Source organism: Melanaphis sacchari, unplaced genomic scaffold (genome assembly GCF_002803265.2).
Source record: "Melanaphis sacchari strain LSU unplaced genomic scaffold, SCAv2.0 Contig105_pilon_pilon, whole genome shotgun sequence".
Lineage (NCBI taxonomy): Eukaryota > Metazoa > Arthropoda > Insecta > Hemiptera > Aphididae > Melanaphis > Melanaphis sacchari.
In genome coordinates, this window is record NW_020270395.1 from 1,308,184 (window position 1) to 1,325,912 (window position 17,729).

Here is a 17,729-nt window from a genome sequence, read left to right on the forward strand (position 1 = left end):
AGTCAAGTACTCGAGTACGACAATTTCATGGCTAAAGATCGCGCGCACACACAACCAATTTGAAATCTATGACCGGACAGGGAATTTTTATTTGTTATGTGTACGTGTCACTATCTAGCAGATTAATATTTGAATTATCAATTCGCCACTCTTTAGTGTATCAATCAAGGCTCAAGAATACGACGTCGGATCATTATTGAGTAGGTAGGTCATTATCAAAAAATAAAAATGAGTAAAATAAGTTCGAATTCAATGATATTTAAAGATAAATAAATGAATATGATAAACTAAACAACTTACTAAATTAAATTAATTTGCTAAATATCTCTATCAAATCCAATTTACTACCAGAAAGTCCAGAAATTATCATTAAATAAAACCAATATATTCATTTTCCCAAAAAAATCCAAAACATAAACTAAAATTGCACCAAAAGTTATATAAATAAAATTATTTTGTTAAATTAAATTTAACTCGAGAGTTTTCCAATTGTATACTTATTGTAAACGATAACTTCTTAATTTTTTATCTCAATAGTCATTACGAATATTACGATCGTCCGCTATTCACTTGGAGACCGGACACCGCGGTAATGCATCGCCGCAGCCGGTGCACGCACTGCGCCGCGTCGCTAGTTCGCTCGCTCGACGTCCGTCACTCCGTCGGGGCATCCACAGTCGAATACACCTACAAATTAATATTACGACAGTACGACGACGAGTGACCACCCCAGCACTATTGGACCTACAACCGCCATTAATCGCCAACACTAGCCATTTGTTAAGTCGCCCCAGCGATTTCGTCATACGACCATTTTGATTGCCGTCTTCGCCTTCAATCGTGTTGCCAGAGTGTGTGTGTGTGTGTTCGGCGGCTGTTCATCGTGCAACACATTCCGTTCCTGAGTGGTCCCGCTGACCATCATCATCGGGCGGTTCGAGAACAACGCTGTCACACTAGGACCCATGTTTTAGCCCCTATTTCGTCTCGTGTGTGAGCAACGGGCCCTCATCGCCCTACTCACGACGCCGCCTACCGCCAGAGTCCGGCCCCGATCAATTCAGAGACCATCGGGAAACTTACCCAAGAGGTGAGCGAATTGGTGTCCTAGCTCGAACTGGGTGATGGACCAATTTTTAAAAAAAAATTTATAATAATAATATATTATGAGGTAAATGACGACGCAGACACACACCGGCAATCGTGTCTGTATACACCGTGCTCGTGGCACGCACGATTCGCCGCCAATCGTTTGGTGTGTGTGTGTGTGTGTCATTTCGTTATCGTTGTTATTAATTATTATTTTCTTATGACGATTATAATAATTATAATAATAATAAATGATGTCGAAATATATATCATAATAATATATTATTAACCATTTTAATATTATGCATTATAATAACAATAATAATAATATAAATAATTTATTTGTGCATTTTATCTTCTTCTTTCTTCAATTAGTTTTCAGCGAAAAAAATAAGAGTATTTTTTTTTATCGACGGCTTTTTTAAACTTAATTCAAGCTAAGAGTACATTTAGATATGCCGGATATCTGATTAAATTTTTTATTTTTTACATTAATCAGTTAGTTTGTGTCGTGAAAGTCTCGTCGATCGCGTGTTGCTCTGTCTTCCGTAAACTTGTTCTAAGTATTAAAGTCATGTATTTATCGACAAAAAGTGTGTTCCCGTTATATATTTCGGCACCTCGATATGCTCGCTGCGATGGAAGGTAAGATCTACCAGAAAACAGCGATCTTTGGGTGGGTTGGGCCATTTCAGGATAAATGGACGTTCTACTGATATAATATAAATTTCATAACTTTTATTTATTTGTTTAATTTAAACTTTTTCAATGTTCTAATACATAAAGGTTTTATTACAAGTTCAGGATTATATTTTTAGACAAATTTCACCTATGCTTCTTATCCTGAACTTCATAATATTCATTATTTTAAGTATAGAAGTTTCTAATGGAAATTATTTATGCATAGGAGTAGTGTATTTAACGTGCACAAATGGAATCAGACAATTCTACAAATTCTGATGACTCACAATCAAATAACTCAAGCCAATCTGCATCACCAGAAACTGTAACTAGAGAGCAATCTGTTAGCGGTTCACCTTCTGCATCCAGTCATAATTCTGCCCCACCGAGCCCTGACAATAACACTTCTGGGTCTCAGAGCATAGATAATGGAGTACAAAGTCCAGAACAAGACAATGATGATGATGATGATGATCCTCAGTCACCTGATAGTTCAACATCTAAATCTAAAAGTCCTGCTATTGAACCTTGTAGTCCTGAACATCAACAAAATGATGAGCCACAAAGTCCGAGTTCAGAATCTAGTTCATCGAGTCGTGTATCTTCTACAGCTGCTTCTCCTGACAGAAATAGTCATTCTCGACCTTCATCCAAAGTTTCTTCAAGAAGCAATGAATCTGATAAAGAAACAAAAGAACCTCATGATAATTATTTATCAGATGTTTCTGATGAAGACTCAATGGATAATATAAATGATGATAATACTTCTCAAGTAAAAAAAAAATATTTACATAATTAAATGATAGTGGATATGTATCATATATTATTTTATTTATTTTTTTTACAGAAAAGTGCAAAAGAATGGAAAAGTGATAATGATACTCATTCTTCTTCGAAAGAAATTGTTATTCCAGTTAACGGCCATAATAATGTGGATGCTAAGACTGAGCCTAATGTAGTTAATGACCCTGAAGAACCTTTAGATTTTGAAGCTGAAGATGGGGAAGACGGGGAATGTGATGAACCAAAACCAGTTAAAGACGAGACTGAGGTTGAAGAAGAAAAAGAACCTGAAGAACTTGAAGAGGGTGAAGTTTCTGATGAAGGTGAACATCGGCCAGAAGAGACAGAACCCAGACCAATATGTCGATTTTACTCGAGAGGACAATGTACTTGGGGTGCAAGCTGTCGGTGAGTAATATGCTGATGTAAAAATATTTAAGGACCTAAATGAATCTATCAAGAATGGTCTATTTAGATTTTTGCATCCGGGTGTCGCGGACAAAGGCAATTATTCAATGTTTGAAATGGTACGCCCAATACCACCACCTGGTAGTTTACCATCGTTTTATCCAAATGATTCTTATCGAACACATGAAAGAACTTTGGTAAATATTGTTTTTACTTATTTCTTTTTTAAACTATAACATAAGGGAGTTATATTGAATAGATTCCTGGAGGTCCGATTGCTCCAATAAAAAAAGATGATATACCACCTGTTGAAACTGCTTGGGAAAGAGGATTACGTCAAGCTAAAGAGGTAAAGAGAATACTTTATAATAAAAAAATTGTAAAATGATAATTAGATGAAACAATAATTCTGAAATTAAATATTTATATTATATATTATTAGATACTTAAAAAATCTAATAAAAAAAAAGAAACTGATATTGACTTTGAAGAAAAAAAAATGAACTTAACATCAAATCAAGAAGAAGTAGAGAAAGAAAATGATTACTATGCGCAGCGTCCAACTAGTCCAACTGCTTCACCTGCACTAAGCCCTCCTATTGAAAGATTGTAAGTACAAAAAAAAAAAAAAAAAGAATTGAATAAGATATTTTATTTTAATTTTATTATTTTTATAGTAAACCTGATTTAGAAGCTCGGCATCATAGGGGTCCTCTTCCAGATGCTTATGTGGACGAATTTATGCCACCACAAGTAGATTTTTATCATCACCGACCAGAATTTTGGCCTCCTCATCATGGTCGCCCTTTACCTCATTTTCCACCTGGACATCCAATTGATTTTCATGCTCCTCCACGGAGAAATCCATATTATCCATATCCACCTCCTGAACCTTATTATCATCCAGGTTTGAAACCTCACCATCGAGGCTTACCTCCTAAATACCCTCCTAATAGAGAAGTAATAATGCAGCGTTCTGAGAAATCTTATAGGTAATCATTTAATTTATTAGAATGTTCATTAATAGTTTTATAAATTCAATAAATTAAATGTAGCCCTCAACCTTCTGGTCATCGTAATAGAAGAGATAGGTCATCTAGTCGACCACGTAGAGGAGATGATTGGTCTGATCCATGGATGAGATCTAAATCACCTGGAGGTCGTTCTAAACTTAGAGGAAGAAAGAAGTCTTATTCTTCACATTCTTCGTTCTCGTCATCAAGGTACTAAATAATTTTAATATTTTATCTACTAAATTACATCTTACAGTAATGTTAACAGATCCAGCAGTAGTTCAAGTAATTCAAGCTATAGCTCACGGAGTCGTTCAAGAGGTAGATCTAATTCAATTACAAAAAATAGGAAGAAAGCACCTCCATTATCATTTAAAACTTCTCCTGGCCGTAAAACAAATAGAAAGCCAGGTAATTATTGTTAATTTAATTCATAAAATAAAGAAATTTAACTTGCTTAAAATTGGACTTGGCTTATAATATATTTTAAATACAAAATCAGTTATTATATTGTAGATATATTTTAGCATTTTGACATTGTTTATTGATGTCTGTGTATGAATTAAAATTTAAAGAAAATAATTATTGTTAATGTGTTTAAAGATATATTTTAGATTTATTAAGTAACTAATTTACTTAATTTAAGTTCAAAATAAATAATAGGTAACTAAAGATATTTTTCATATTTTTTGTCTATTTTATAAGTAATGTTTCGATATCTGTTGTCAATAAATACCAAAAGGGTATTTTGAAAAAATATTTTTTTTCTGATGTCCTTTAATTAATTTAAAATACTATTTTAATTAATATTTATGTTATATGCATGCCATTAATAATTTATATTTTAGAGAGGAATCCTTCTCCAGATGCATTTGACAAAAAACCAATGAATCGATCTATGAATCCCCCAGTGCCAACTAATAGATGGTCTGTTTCTCCAACTAATACACCAGCTTCTATACAACCTGTACAAAGGTAAACATTTTTTATTTTTTTTTTTTTACTGCATATATCATTGTTATGAAATATTATGTTTTTTTTTTTTTAGAGCTAGACAAATGCCAATGCCACCTAGATTTGCAGTAAATAAATCAAGTGGAGCTAAGTCTCCAGCTACTACTCATACTTCTTCATCTTCTTCAAGCAGTGAATCAGCCTCTGGATCAGGTTCTTCAGAATCTTCTGACTCAAGTGGTTCAGAATCTTCATCTGAAGGAGGAAGTCCGAAACAAAAAAAACTAGGATTGTCTCCAGACAAATTGCTTAAAAAAAAAGTATGTACATACATACAAGTCAATTTTTAATATTTATGTAATTATCAATTTTGTTTAGATGCAGAAAGCACAATTAAAATTAAATAAGAAGAAAATGACAGCTCCAATTGTTCCTCCAGTTAAAAAAGGTTAAATTTATAAAATATATATTAATAGTTCACATACAATAATATTGATATTTATACTAAATAGAGTTAAATTATACATTATTATATTTTAAATTTTTTTAGAAAAATCAGTTTCTCAAGGAAAAAAGAGATCATTAGAATCCGATAATGATGATACTAAAAGTTCTTCTCCGCCAAGAGTAAGTATTATCATATTAGGTACCATTTTGGAGCACTCTTTATTCTTATGTTTCCATATAACAAATGTCAAAAAAAAAAATTCGTTCAGCAGAACTAATTTTGCTTTATTGACTTAAATATTAGAGTAAATTTAATTTTTATCAAATGTAGATAGGTTTAAATATTACCTAGAACACTTAAGGTATTTACTGACATTTTTAAATTTTTAAAGAGATCTTAAATATTATAATTTTAAAATGTCTATAACTTGCTTTCAAATTTAAACATAAATTTTTGTTTACATTTTAACATTAAAACTGTCTTAAATACTTATGTACATTAAATACATAATTCCACGTAAACTTAGAACTATTTTAATGTTTCCATTTAAATATTATAAATTAAAGCCTATGAGTTTCCTAATGATGCCAATGACTATGGATAAGTAATGCAAATGCAATACCTAGTTTATAGGTAGGTGCCACGGTGGACATTGAGTCTGTAAGATATAGGGTATACAAATTATAGATATTTGAATGTAACTACATAATATTTGTTTGATATTTTAATTCTGTAAATTTAATATTTACTAGTATTAATTTGTATACTGTTCTCAAAATCTAAGTTATATTTTATTGAGTAGACGATTTTAATAATAAATATAGATAAAGAATCTATCATCATTTGGCTATTAATTATTAGTTTAATAATTTTTTAATGGGAAGAAATTTTTTTATACATAATCTTATTGTAATTTTTTTTTAAATCTAAATATTTTGATAATTTCTACAGCTTATTATAATATGGCAAGCCTGTTGTACTACTTTTTTGTGAATCCAATCAATAAAAATTGAAATTATTGAATGTAAAAAAGTTAAAAACTATTATAGTTTTTTTCGCATTTTGATAATTTTTCAGTTAAGTTTACTAATAGTTGGCTAATTCAATTAATATTATTTTGTTATAGAAGAAAGGAGCAGCACCATCAAGACGAGAAGAGTTGTTAAAACAACTAAAGGCTGTAGAAGATGCCATTGCTCGGAAAAAGTCCAAAGTAGCATTGTAAATAATTTAATTTATTTAAACAATATTAATTCTCGACTTAATAGTTGATTATTCTATATTATGTATATAGTTTTAAGTACGCTAGTATTTTAACATTAAATGATTTTTATCTCATATACATATAATTTAAAAAACAAAATATTTTAATCTTAAATTATATTGTATGTGAGATTGTCAATTTTTTTATATATAAATATATATGACAATATTAATGATATTATTAAAAAAAATTTGAAAAAATGAATGATTTGAGTGTTTTAAGTCAAGGTTACATTCCAAATGCATTTCTTCATATTAATAATTTGAATACAATTGGAGAATCGGTCTTAAATTTTTGTGTTTCTAAAATTAGAATTAATACTCAATTTAGTATAATATGTTTATCTTAAATGTATTTTGTTTTATAATTGTTGTTCTTTATTGACGAATTGAAATGTTGAATTATTTAAATGTACAACATAATTGTTAATTGGTTAAATTGAAATATATCTTATAATTTCTAATATTGTGTAAAATAAAACAAAAATTGCATAACACTTGCAAGTTCTAAGGTTGAAGTATATGAGGAAATTTTTATAGACGTTCATAGAATATTTATAATTATTTAAATTTTATTTTCATTGTATATTTCAATATTTATTTTGGATATAATTTATCAGTTCTGCAACGTAAATAATATGATGACGAATTCGATTATTGCAGTACAATGCGTCTGACCAATGTTTTAAAGATAACCAAATTAATAGAATAAATTGTCCAATGTTATCGGTGATAACAACCGATAACGTATCTACCATTTGAAAACTAATATATAAGTTTTCCTTCGCATATTTGTATACTTTATTAGAGTTTATTTTTATTTTCCTTTATTACGTAGGTACAAAACTACAAATATGCTTATAAATAGCACTTAAAATTTTAAATTAGTAAAATAACACTAGAAACTGTAAATATGCACTAATCAGCAAAATTAAATTTCTTGTATGACATTAATAAATTGTGAAACAAATTGTCTTATTCTTATTGTTCTGTGATTCGCCGAAAAAAATATATCGTATGAATTTGCTAAAACTCCGAGCCCTACTAATTAATATCGTGAAGTAAGATGCGTACTTACCAATTTTTAAATGAAAAATCAAATTCGAATTTTTGGCGAGTCCCTCGTAAATAAAGAAAACAATTTTTAAATAAAAAATAATAAAAATAAGCAATTGAATAAATTTAAAATAAAACTTGTTAGAAAAGAAATCGCTATAAATAAACTGGCAAACAAAAAAATATTGGTCAATAAAAACCGGACTTGTTTTTGTGTCGCAGGAAATGATTTGTCGACTATTTGGAGAAAAAAAATACAATAAGTAGCCACAGTAGGTAAATTAAGTATGTAATGAAATTGATTTATCTTTGATTCGTAATAATTATTTATTATTTAAAATTAATTTTAGCACATAGTTAAAAATTATTATTTCATAATCTGGTACATAAAAATAAACACAAAATGTCAGTGCAGTGGTACATAATATTATAATGTTAAAAATTATCATGTTACGTTTAAACTTTTAATTGATTAATCATGAAGGAAAAACAATAAATATAGTATCATTATTATTTTTTATCGCTAAAATTTAAATCTATACTCGACTTAATATGATATTATGTATGTTTGTCTTAAATATATTTTGCCTTGTAATTGTTGGTTAAATAATCAAGTATACAACATAACTGTTAAGAAATAAAACTAAAACATAATTTCTAATATTGTATAACGAAAAATAATAATTATTGTATAACACGCGCGAGTTTGAGGGTTGTAGTGTACGAGGAACTTTTTATCGACATTCAGAAAAGATGTAGTTCGTTGTGTTACAAATTTAACGCTAGTCTCTGTCTGTATAGTCGTTGCCTGCAAAATTGATAAAATTCTATTTCTCTGGTAAAATTTTTCCTCACTATGTCTTTCACAGCTTCGCTGACTAGCGGCTTGAATGCATTGTGATTGATCTTGTGTAGTCCCATGTCTCCTGTTAACGAAATGGGTGGTTTTACGATAAACATGTAATTTAGTTTTATTCGAACATAGAATTTAAATTTACCGTAGTATACTTGGGACGCTCCTTTGAAGAATCTCGGTATGTAATGTTCGAACACTGTTAGCGTGACGTTGAAGTCTTCCAACACGCCAACGACCGCGTACTGTTGTTCCACAGAACGTTTTGCCCTTTCCAAAGCTCCTTCCGAGTTGAACGGACTATGGTGTAAAAAAAAAAAAGAAAAAAAATGACGATAAAAAACACAATTTTTAAATTTTTAATCCAATGGTTACCGAATCGTACCCGTTTGACTTATTATTATTTATATTAATCTCAGTTATTATACATATATTTGTGCATTAACTGTACACAAATAGTCGGTCATACGCCGACTTAATTTTATGTACGCGTATACTCACCACAACAAAACGTTAAACAAAAGTATATTATATCGTTTACAATTAATTTATATATTTTATTATTTCCTCGAAAATAATCACAAATAAAAATTTAATTTCTTAAAGATCTTTAAATTGTGATTTATAAATAAATGTGTTGTAGAGATCCATAGTGACGTTAACCCTTGTAAAACTTTTTACTTAGTCTCAGTCTTATTTTTTCGACATATTGTGGCTGCACGATTGAGTTACCATGATATAATATAATCTGCTTATTTCTGCGATTTAATTTGTTTTAATACCACTGTGTGTAATATTTTTAATTGTTTAGACGTTACTTTTCCAGCTCTATCCATAACATATTATACGTTCATATTATATACGAGTATGTGATATTATAAATTCTAATACGCATAGTATTAATCGTAATACTGTGGACGAGAATGTTACCCGAATTTACTTGATGTACAGCTATAAGCATATTTGAGCTGTTATTATGCGTTAGATGCAACAATGTGGATTTGTCGAAACTGTAATAATAACAACACATAAATTTAATATAATAAAATGTTAACGTAAACTATTCGTATGTTGAATGCGCGTGTAAGGCGTGTAATATTGACAATACATCGTCTATTAGTTTCTATCTTCATCGATAGTGAATATCTTAGCAGTAAATAAGACGTGTTTACGGTACTGTCCATTAATATCAATATACCCATAACGAACCCGTTTAGTAACGTGTAAGGCCGGATTTGTTAGGAACTGTGGGTGGGTGCTGCGCTACTACTTAAGCTATTCATTTTTCGTATTCCGAATGCACGTCCGAATAAACAGCCAGAATACAATATTGTTGTAATTCAGAATACGTACCTATCCTAGTAAGTAGTATGTATTGATAGGTAAGCTAAACCCACTTTTCAAATATTAAATATTTTAAAATAACGGACAATGAGGCCACGACTGTACTAGACGAGATGTTTAAAAACTTAAAACGTCAATATAGTGAAACACGTCTCATTACTATCTATAGACACGTATATGGTGATGAGTGCGAGTAGTCTAAAATCAATACAGCTGACTATGTAGCTAAGTTCGCACAAAAATATATGGGTACGTTATATATATGATCTAATAATGTACAGAATTGTATATAGGGGTCGATAACAATTTTTTAATCGGAATATATTATAGATTACGGCTAAAAGACCAAAAATGTACTCTGGAATGTACTTTGATTACATATTTATGTGAATATTACCATAAATACCTAACCGAACGAGTGAATTACAAGCATAAAAATAAATACCTAGTCGAAATCGTTTTAAAACAATGGAAAATAGCACCTCGTATGTCGTTTGCTTAATTGTTTGTTGACGGTTTCACCGCAGAAGACCTAATAATTGTCATACGTCTATATTATAATGTATAATCTTATATAATCAGCTGTGGACTGTAGACTATAGAAAAAATAACATCACAATTATGTATATATAATATAATAACATGATAGTGTGACCAGAGACGGCTATGAAATTTGTCGAATGTCTGAATATCATAATATTATTTATTCCTAATCGTTATAACTTATAACATTAGGCTACTGCAGTTCAAATTGGTTATTAATACATCGAGACTCAAACACTTACTATATTGTACGTAGGTAGCGCCTATATAAATAGCCAAATAGGTTATAAATGTTATAATATAGACACCATTACACTATTATTATGTACACACAGTAATTTTGTTAAAGCTTTAAAGGTAACCAGTAAGGTAGTAATTACTTATCTTTTCGAAAAGTATTAACGATCTAGGAAATATTTTGAAGTCATTATTTGTTACAAAATTCATAATATATTTTATTTTATAATTATATATTTTTTAAATCTTTACTCTTTTGAATAATATATTTTATTTATTTCAAAACAAAATATTTTTATGCACATTCAATACATAGTTAAATTATATCAAACAAGATATTAAATATATACACCTATCTTTTAAGTACTTATGACAATGACTTGGATTTTAATAACCAACAAATTACAATTTTAAAGAAAAATTAACTGTATAAGTTAAGTATTTTTATGTTTAATGAACCATAGTAGGTATACAAAACTTAGTACTTAAAAATTAAAAATATCAAGTTTAAAGTATAAATACTAAATTTAAAGAGTTCAATATAAAAAAAAATATGTAACCCTTAAGAGCTGATTCCATCTCGCACAAAAACGCATTTTAATTGAGAGATGGATTTTCCGACCTAAAATCCGCGGCAGAAAAATATTTAAAAACATTCTGTACATTATGTACAGAACAATTGAAAATACAATTTACAGTTTTAAAATTTCCTATGTCTAAATTGAATATTATACTTTGAATACTGTGATATGGAAAATAATTAAGAAAAAAAAAAATACAATACAATCCTATCACTTCAGCTTAGACTAATTAATTACTTATTATACAATTTAAAATTTAATTTTTGTATAAAAATCAATAAAAAAATAATTGCTTTGAATTATTTATCGTTAAAAACGTATGCTGCCAGTTGAATAAATAAACATTAAAAAAAAAAAAAAAAAAAATAGAAAAAATTATTATTTTATTTATGAAAATGTTGATTTGTAATGAACTTTGACATTTAAATTATGCAAAATAAATAGTATAACTCGTTAATTCATCTTGATGAAATGTGTTCCGCTTTAAAATTATCTCCTTAATTTTATTTTATATTATTCTATACACAGTAGTTACGGATGTAGGAGGCGTAAACATATAGACGATTTAGGTATTCATAATACCACTAGTATTTATAATCAATGATAATAACGTATTCATAGGTACTTATAGTTACATATTATCTGTCTCGTACATATTAACCATCACAATAACTTAGTATCGAGGGACATTTATCAGAAATCGTGTGTGAAAAAAAATAATAAAATAAAAAAACACTAGAAAGTTTTGACGGAGAGAGTATATCCTATATATAGGTATCTAGCTATATGTATTATAATAATATATTATATTATTATGGCATGCCATATACTTGACTATATAATATTAGTCCATAATAGTACATTACCAGCTGCAATATTAGCTATTGCCTATTAGTTATTAGAGTTGTATCTTGTGTGTATAATATATGTGTGAATACTGCGGGATCGTGCAGTATACATCGTACTACAGACGTGAACCATTATTAAAGTTATTCGTCATTATACCTACATATAGTACGTTGCCGCAAAAATATCAAATCGCGGTTTATCGGACGTCGCGTCGGTGTATAATAATTATGTAGTTATAATAATAATAATAATCCCACCCACAAAAAATTATTTTATTGTAATCACGATAATGTCCGTGCTGCACGAAATTTGAGCAATTCTCATCATTAAGGTATGATAATATATCAAACCGATAGCCAAATGACTTCTACTACAACATGATGTATATTATTAATTCATGTGCAATTTATCAGAATTAACCTTACTCAAGAGTGACATATGATTCAAACACTCTATCAAAACTTGATTCAATGTTGATGATTTTTATGGAACAGAACTTTGCGTTATAAGTAAAATACAATTAAATTATCGAAAAATTCAAAATTTTACATCCCAAAATAAAACGACACTTATAGAATTGTAGGTTTTTTTACAGGTGTTGTAAGTACTTTATTGATATTAATGAAATCATAAATACATACCATCCACGTGATGTATTATTATTAGATATAAGTCTTAAAATATGTGATAATTAATTATTCGATTAGAAATCAATGTTTTTTTTTATTTATTTATTTAAGTTAGTCATATGATAATAAATATTCCTATTTTAAGAGGATAAGCTAAAAATGCCACGCCTGTATAACCCTTAAAATTTTTTTTGCTATTTCTATGTGTATTATTGGGATGATCACTTAGACTCCAATAGTGATAGGCGATAGCCTATCACATCTAATAAAACATTCACTGGAATATACTTTTTACATAATATGTTTTTTTCAAATTTTTAACGATCTTAAAAATCTCAAAGGCAACTAAATTTATGTTAACGGTTATATGGTTCTTGTTTTTTTCTACATATTTCTCTTGAAAATTTATGTTTAATTTTTAGTTTTAAAATGTTTAGAATACTATTTACTAATATTTTACTATTACCTACTTTCCTATTATTTTTTAATTATAATCTTGAATATTAAGTCCCCTATGTAGGTATGCTCATTTATTTTACCGCTATGCATATAACGGTTATAATTTATAATTTTTTTTAAATAATTTCTATCCCTGATGGTCTAGGATGTACCGTTTATCAAATCTACATATTTATAATATACTACATATACGGTGTAGATTCGTATATTATATTTTAAATATGTTACGATTGTTATATAATATGTTGAATATCGAACTTGTGACAGGTTTTGTTTTAACCGGTTCATATAATACTTATGTATGGAAAAATTGTATCAGTAAAATATATTACAATTTACAGGTTAAGGTGCATTTTTAGATACCTATCAGATAAAAATAATGGAATATCAAGTGATCTAATAGTATTGGCTACTTAGTACTTAATATAGGTTCTGTTTTTTTTTTTTACTCACATATGCTATATAATAGATATGTATATTTAACGAAATTAACATGAATAGATATACGTTTCAAATCCAATTTATTTATTTTGATTCAAAACATTTTTTATATAATTTAAGTATTTTGTAAGAATTAAATACCTACAGTTCTAGGTGATTATTAAAATAAGCTATTTATGAGAATGGTAAACACAGGCCACAGCCCGATAAATCTATTGCTTTCCAGAAAAACATTGAAAAAATCACGAAACGGCACTGATTAAATTATTTGAATGTGGGCTGTATAAAGATGTTAAAAAAACATTTCCATTTGAAAATTTAAATTAATAAAATGTTTTTAATTACTATTTATTATTCAAAGTAATTGAAATGAAAATTGTAATATTAACAATTTTTTTTTACTCGTACTAATAAATTTAAAGCAATTTTAAAGTATATTTAGCACATATAATAATGTTTTACAAGTTCACAACGCATAAGTACGTTTCGATAATTTTTATTGTATTCATTTTCGGGACCTATAATATAACCACATATAATTACATCCGATTATTATAATTTCCATGGATGGCTTGTAATAATAAAATAAGTATAATAATATAAAAGCCTTAGGTATCTTATTAGTTATTAGATATATATACTTACATAAATTATAATATGAACATTGCATCTAAATACTTAATTAGAATTGTAACTTATGTTAAATGTATAACTCGATGTCATGACAATAAAATCGTACCTTCGTGTACGTCAATTATTAAAACCCTTAATACGACTTTAATTTGACGGTTATTTATATTTTTTTAACGCACTGTTTTATAAATGTCATTATATTTACGTTTGAAAGAAAATTCTCATACAAGTAGGTCAAGCACCTAGTTATATAAAGTAATTATTAAATTTAACCTATACACAAAACCCTCTCCGGCGTTATATATTTATAATATATGAGTATATGGCTAAAATTTGTAATGCAGTATTTACTCACGTGCATTCCTCGTCGTGTCCGCAAAAGAACATCGTCTGTCGCCTGTGGTCACTGATCCCTTCGCGTTTCTCTCCTTGCGTGTATCTACACTCTCGATCGCCGCGAAGAACACAAGTTTCGAAATCCTATAAAAAATGAAAAAAAAAGCAAAATCAACTCATCGTCATTTGACAAACACGCATTCACGCATTCAATCGCGAATCGGTTAGAAATTTAATATGCATGTGCCGTAAAATAACGGTATTTTTTTTTTACTTTTTTTAACCAATTCGGATCAGGCAACGGCGTATCGGGAAACGCGTGCTTCCTCTCTACATAGTACCATGGCGCTCTAATGTAGTAGTACCATGAGATTACCCGTTCCACAGGGTCCCTCACCAAGTTAATGTAAATGGGTTCGGGCAGGTAAAATCTAAATTCATACAGCGGCACAAACAAAAAACATGCACTAATTATAATACAATATAAGAAAACGTGTTAAACTCTCCATCATTCCCTTTCTATTTCTTTCTCACTTCTCTCTTATACTCTCTCACTCTTTCTCTCTCTCTGTTTCTCTCTATACGAACCATCATTATGGTATGAACATTTATATTTATACTCATAATATTATTACTTGGTAAAATTGACGAAAGATATATGTTTTATGAATACTGAAGGCGTATCGTACTTTGACACCATGGACGCCACGCGAAGCTGAAATCAAATAAATAAAAGAGTTATACACAGTTACATACGAAATATGTATATTAAAGAGACAACCAGCCAGGGAGTAACCGTGGAATTATATTTAATGGTTTATGAAAAACTGTATAAATATGTATATTATGATGAATAAAATATGAAATATTATCTTTAAAAGTGATTGAAAATATTCTAAAAGTTTACAAGCAATAAAGTATTAAAACAATATATATATCGTTTATGTTATAATACGTAAGAAATTATAATTTTGAAAATAATCATATTTATTAATTATTTAAACAGCAAAAATGTATAAGGATAAATAAACTTACTATTAAATTATATTATACATGGATTCAAGTAAAAATATACTGTAAATTATTGTAATTTATTGACTAAAGAAAGAAACAAACAAACGGTTTCCAATTGCTTGATTAAAATTTAAATAGCAGTTTATTTTCAATCCTGAGAATCATTATACTTAATATTTTAAACTTTCTTCTCTAAAACATTTGAGCATTTTCCGATATATACGTCTATTTTATTTAAGGAAAGTATAATTGTACGAAAATATCGAAATATTCCTAAAATATTAAATTTATTTTGTACATTGTATCTATATAGGTTATATATATTTTTGATCATAATTTTAATATTTTGATCATTCAAAGTCATAACTTTTATTGAATCATTAAAGATATAACTAAAATAATTAATTACTGATCAGTATCGTAGAATAATCAATTTTAAAGTACATATCAGTAATTTTTGTTGTAAACGTTTAATTGAGTTGAACGTACAACCTGTCTATACGTCCAATTCATATTGACATTCGATGACTGTTACAATAAGAAACAGTGGTCCAAAAAGTATAGGTATTATTTTGAAAATCATAGTTTTTAGACCACAATATTTTTTTTTATATCATAATGATTGCGAGTGTTGAAATGAACTAGATAGTTTATGCATAAAATAACAATCAAATGGTTAAAACGCGATTGGAATGCGATATTATAAATTCATGAAAACAATAAATTGATTAAAAACCTGCACAAATTACTCCATGATGCGTTTCACTTTGTGGATTGTCGTTTACCGAATCGGAGACAAATGACAAAAACAATGGACAATGGACCTATGTTATAGCAATTATACAGGTAGTTTGAAAAAAAGTAATAAAACAAAATAGACTATGCTTATGTATTAAGTGGATGACTTTCGTTTATTCGCGATCATATAGTGGTACCTATGATATATAGAAAATTATACATCTGCGGGTGCATGCAAGAAGTCAAAAAAATCAACTACTAAGTATATAGATAATTATAGTATTACTATAATTTACAATTGATTAATTATCTGATTCACAGAAGCCATTACTAAAAATAATGAATTTAATAATTATATATTATTCACTGAATAATGTACCTATGAATTTATAATAAATTATTTAAATTCAGTTATTAATGACATGATTAAATATATATAATTTATATTGCAATTTTTGTTACATGCTTATCTGACCAATTACGAAAACTTTAAATCAAACACTCATTATGTCTAATAATTTCAAATTCAAAAGTAATAATTGAATAATTTAAATTCAGACATAAACTTAATATTTATTTTATTTTCTTATGTTAAGTAAATAATTTATAGAAACCGTTTATACTTAGAAATAGCTATTAAATAAAAAAATAAAATAAAATCTTTTATAATACTTATAACTCTAATAGTTTATAAGCAGTTAGAATATTATAGCACTCTAAAAATTTAAAATATTTAAATCGTATAAAAGTATTAAATATTATTCTGAAAAACCTTAACAAAAAATTGAAGATTTATTTATTATCTTTTATTATTTGAATTTGATACATACATATATATAAAACATTTGATCCATGCATATATGACGGTATTACAGGTTATAGTTTGTTAAAAATTACGAACTATAAAATGTATTCATTTATTATACATACGTATATATTGTTCATCATAATGAATAGTAGTGGTAGGTTACTGTAGGTCTGATTAGTTGAACTTTAGATTAATATTCCAATTAAAGAATTTAAAAATAAAAAAATTACCTATAATCTGTTTAATAATCTATCTTTAGATTTAAACTATCCTTTATTTTCAACAGAGATAAAAACATAACTAATTTTATAATAAATACTTAATTATTTTCTATTAAATTTGAGGTATTGAATAAACCGACAGTATATCACAGACATGCTTTCAGTCATCATCTTTAAATTTTATAAAAGGGTCAATCCACCTTACTATTAACCTAGAATCAACAATTTTGATTACGCGGAACGCGAATTAGTTGTGTCACGCGTATGATAGACAAAATAGTAAAGATGACAAATCTCCAGTGTACCACATCCTTTAAATAATAACCAACTAATATTTTTTAACATTGA

General features: G+C 28.1%; 2 protein-coding genes across 4 annotated transcripts in view; one reads left to right on the plus strand and one right to left on the minus strand.

Moving 5' to 3' along the window:
- The first annotated feature begins 49 nt into the window (after positions 1–49).
- On the plus strand, positions 50–6,670 carry LOC112603311 (zinc finger CCCH domain-containing protein 18). Of its 3 annotated transcripts, XM_025351826.1 has the most exons (16): positions 50–204; positions 538–1,090; positions 1,589–1,734; positions 1,997–2,542; positions 2,618–2,961; positions 3,029–3,158; positions 3,221–3,310; positions 3,404–3,570; positions 3,639–3,953; positions 4,017–4,184; positions 4,231–4,385; positions 4,823–4,949; positions 5,023–5,248; positions 5,307–5,376; positions 5,479–5,555; positions 6,503–6,670. In XM_025351826.1, exons 4-16 carry the CDS (start codon positions 2,021–2,023, stop codon positions 6,599–6,601), a joined length of 2,490 nt encoding a protein of 829 aa, XP_025207611.1. In that variant the 5' UTR covers positions 50–204; positions 538–1,090; positions 1,589–1,734; positions 1,997–2,020; the 3' UTR covers positions 6,602–6,670. The 3 variants fall into 3 exon arrangements, with proteins under 3 accessions (XP_025207611.1, XP_025207610.1, XP_025207612.1); XM_025351825.1 differs by lacking the exon at positions 1,589–1,734; XM_025351827.1 differs by lacking the exon at positions 1,589–1,734 and having other exon boundaries at positions 53–204; positions 4,243–4,385.
- A 1,541-nt stretch (positions 6,671–8,211) lies between these two features.
- The window catches only part of LOC112602978 (heparan sulfate 2-O-sulfotransferase pipe), a 28,066-nt gene continuing 18,548 nt past the window's right edge, over positions 8,212–17,729 (minus strand). The window contains exons 5-9 of the mRNA XM_025351373.1: positions 15,236–15,315; positions 14,875–15,031; positions 14,620–14,744; positions 8,694–8,848; positions 8,212–8,621 (exon numbers count right to left, since the gene is read on the minus strand). Coding sequence (XP_025207158.1) covers positions 8,464–8,621; positions 8,694–8,848; positions 14,620–14,744; positions 14,875–15,031; positions 15,236–15,315 — 675 coding nt within the window. The 3' untranslated portion in view covers positions 8,212–8,463. The remainder of the gene's footprint in view (positions 8,622–8,693; positions 8,849–14,619; positions 14,745–14,874; positions 15,032–15,235; positions 15,316–17,729) is intronic.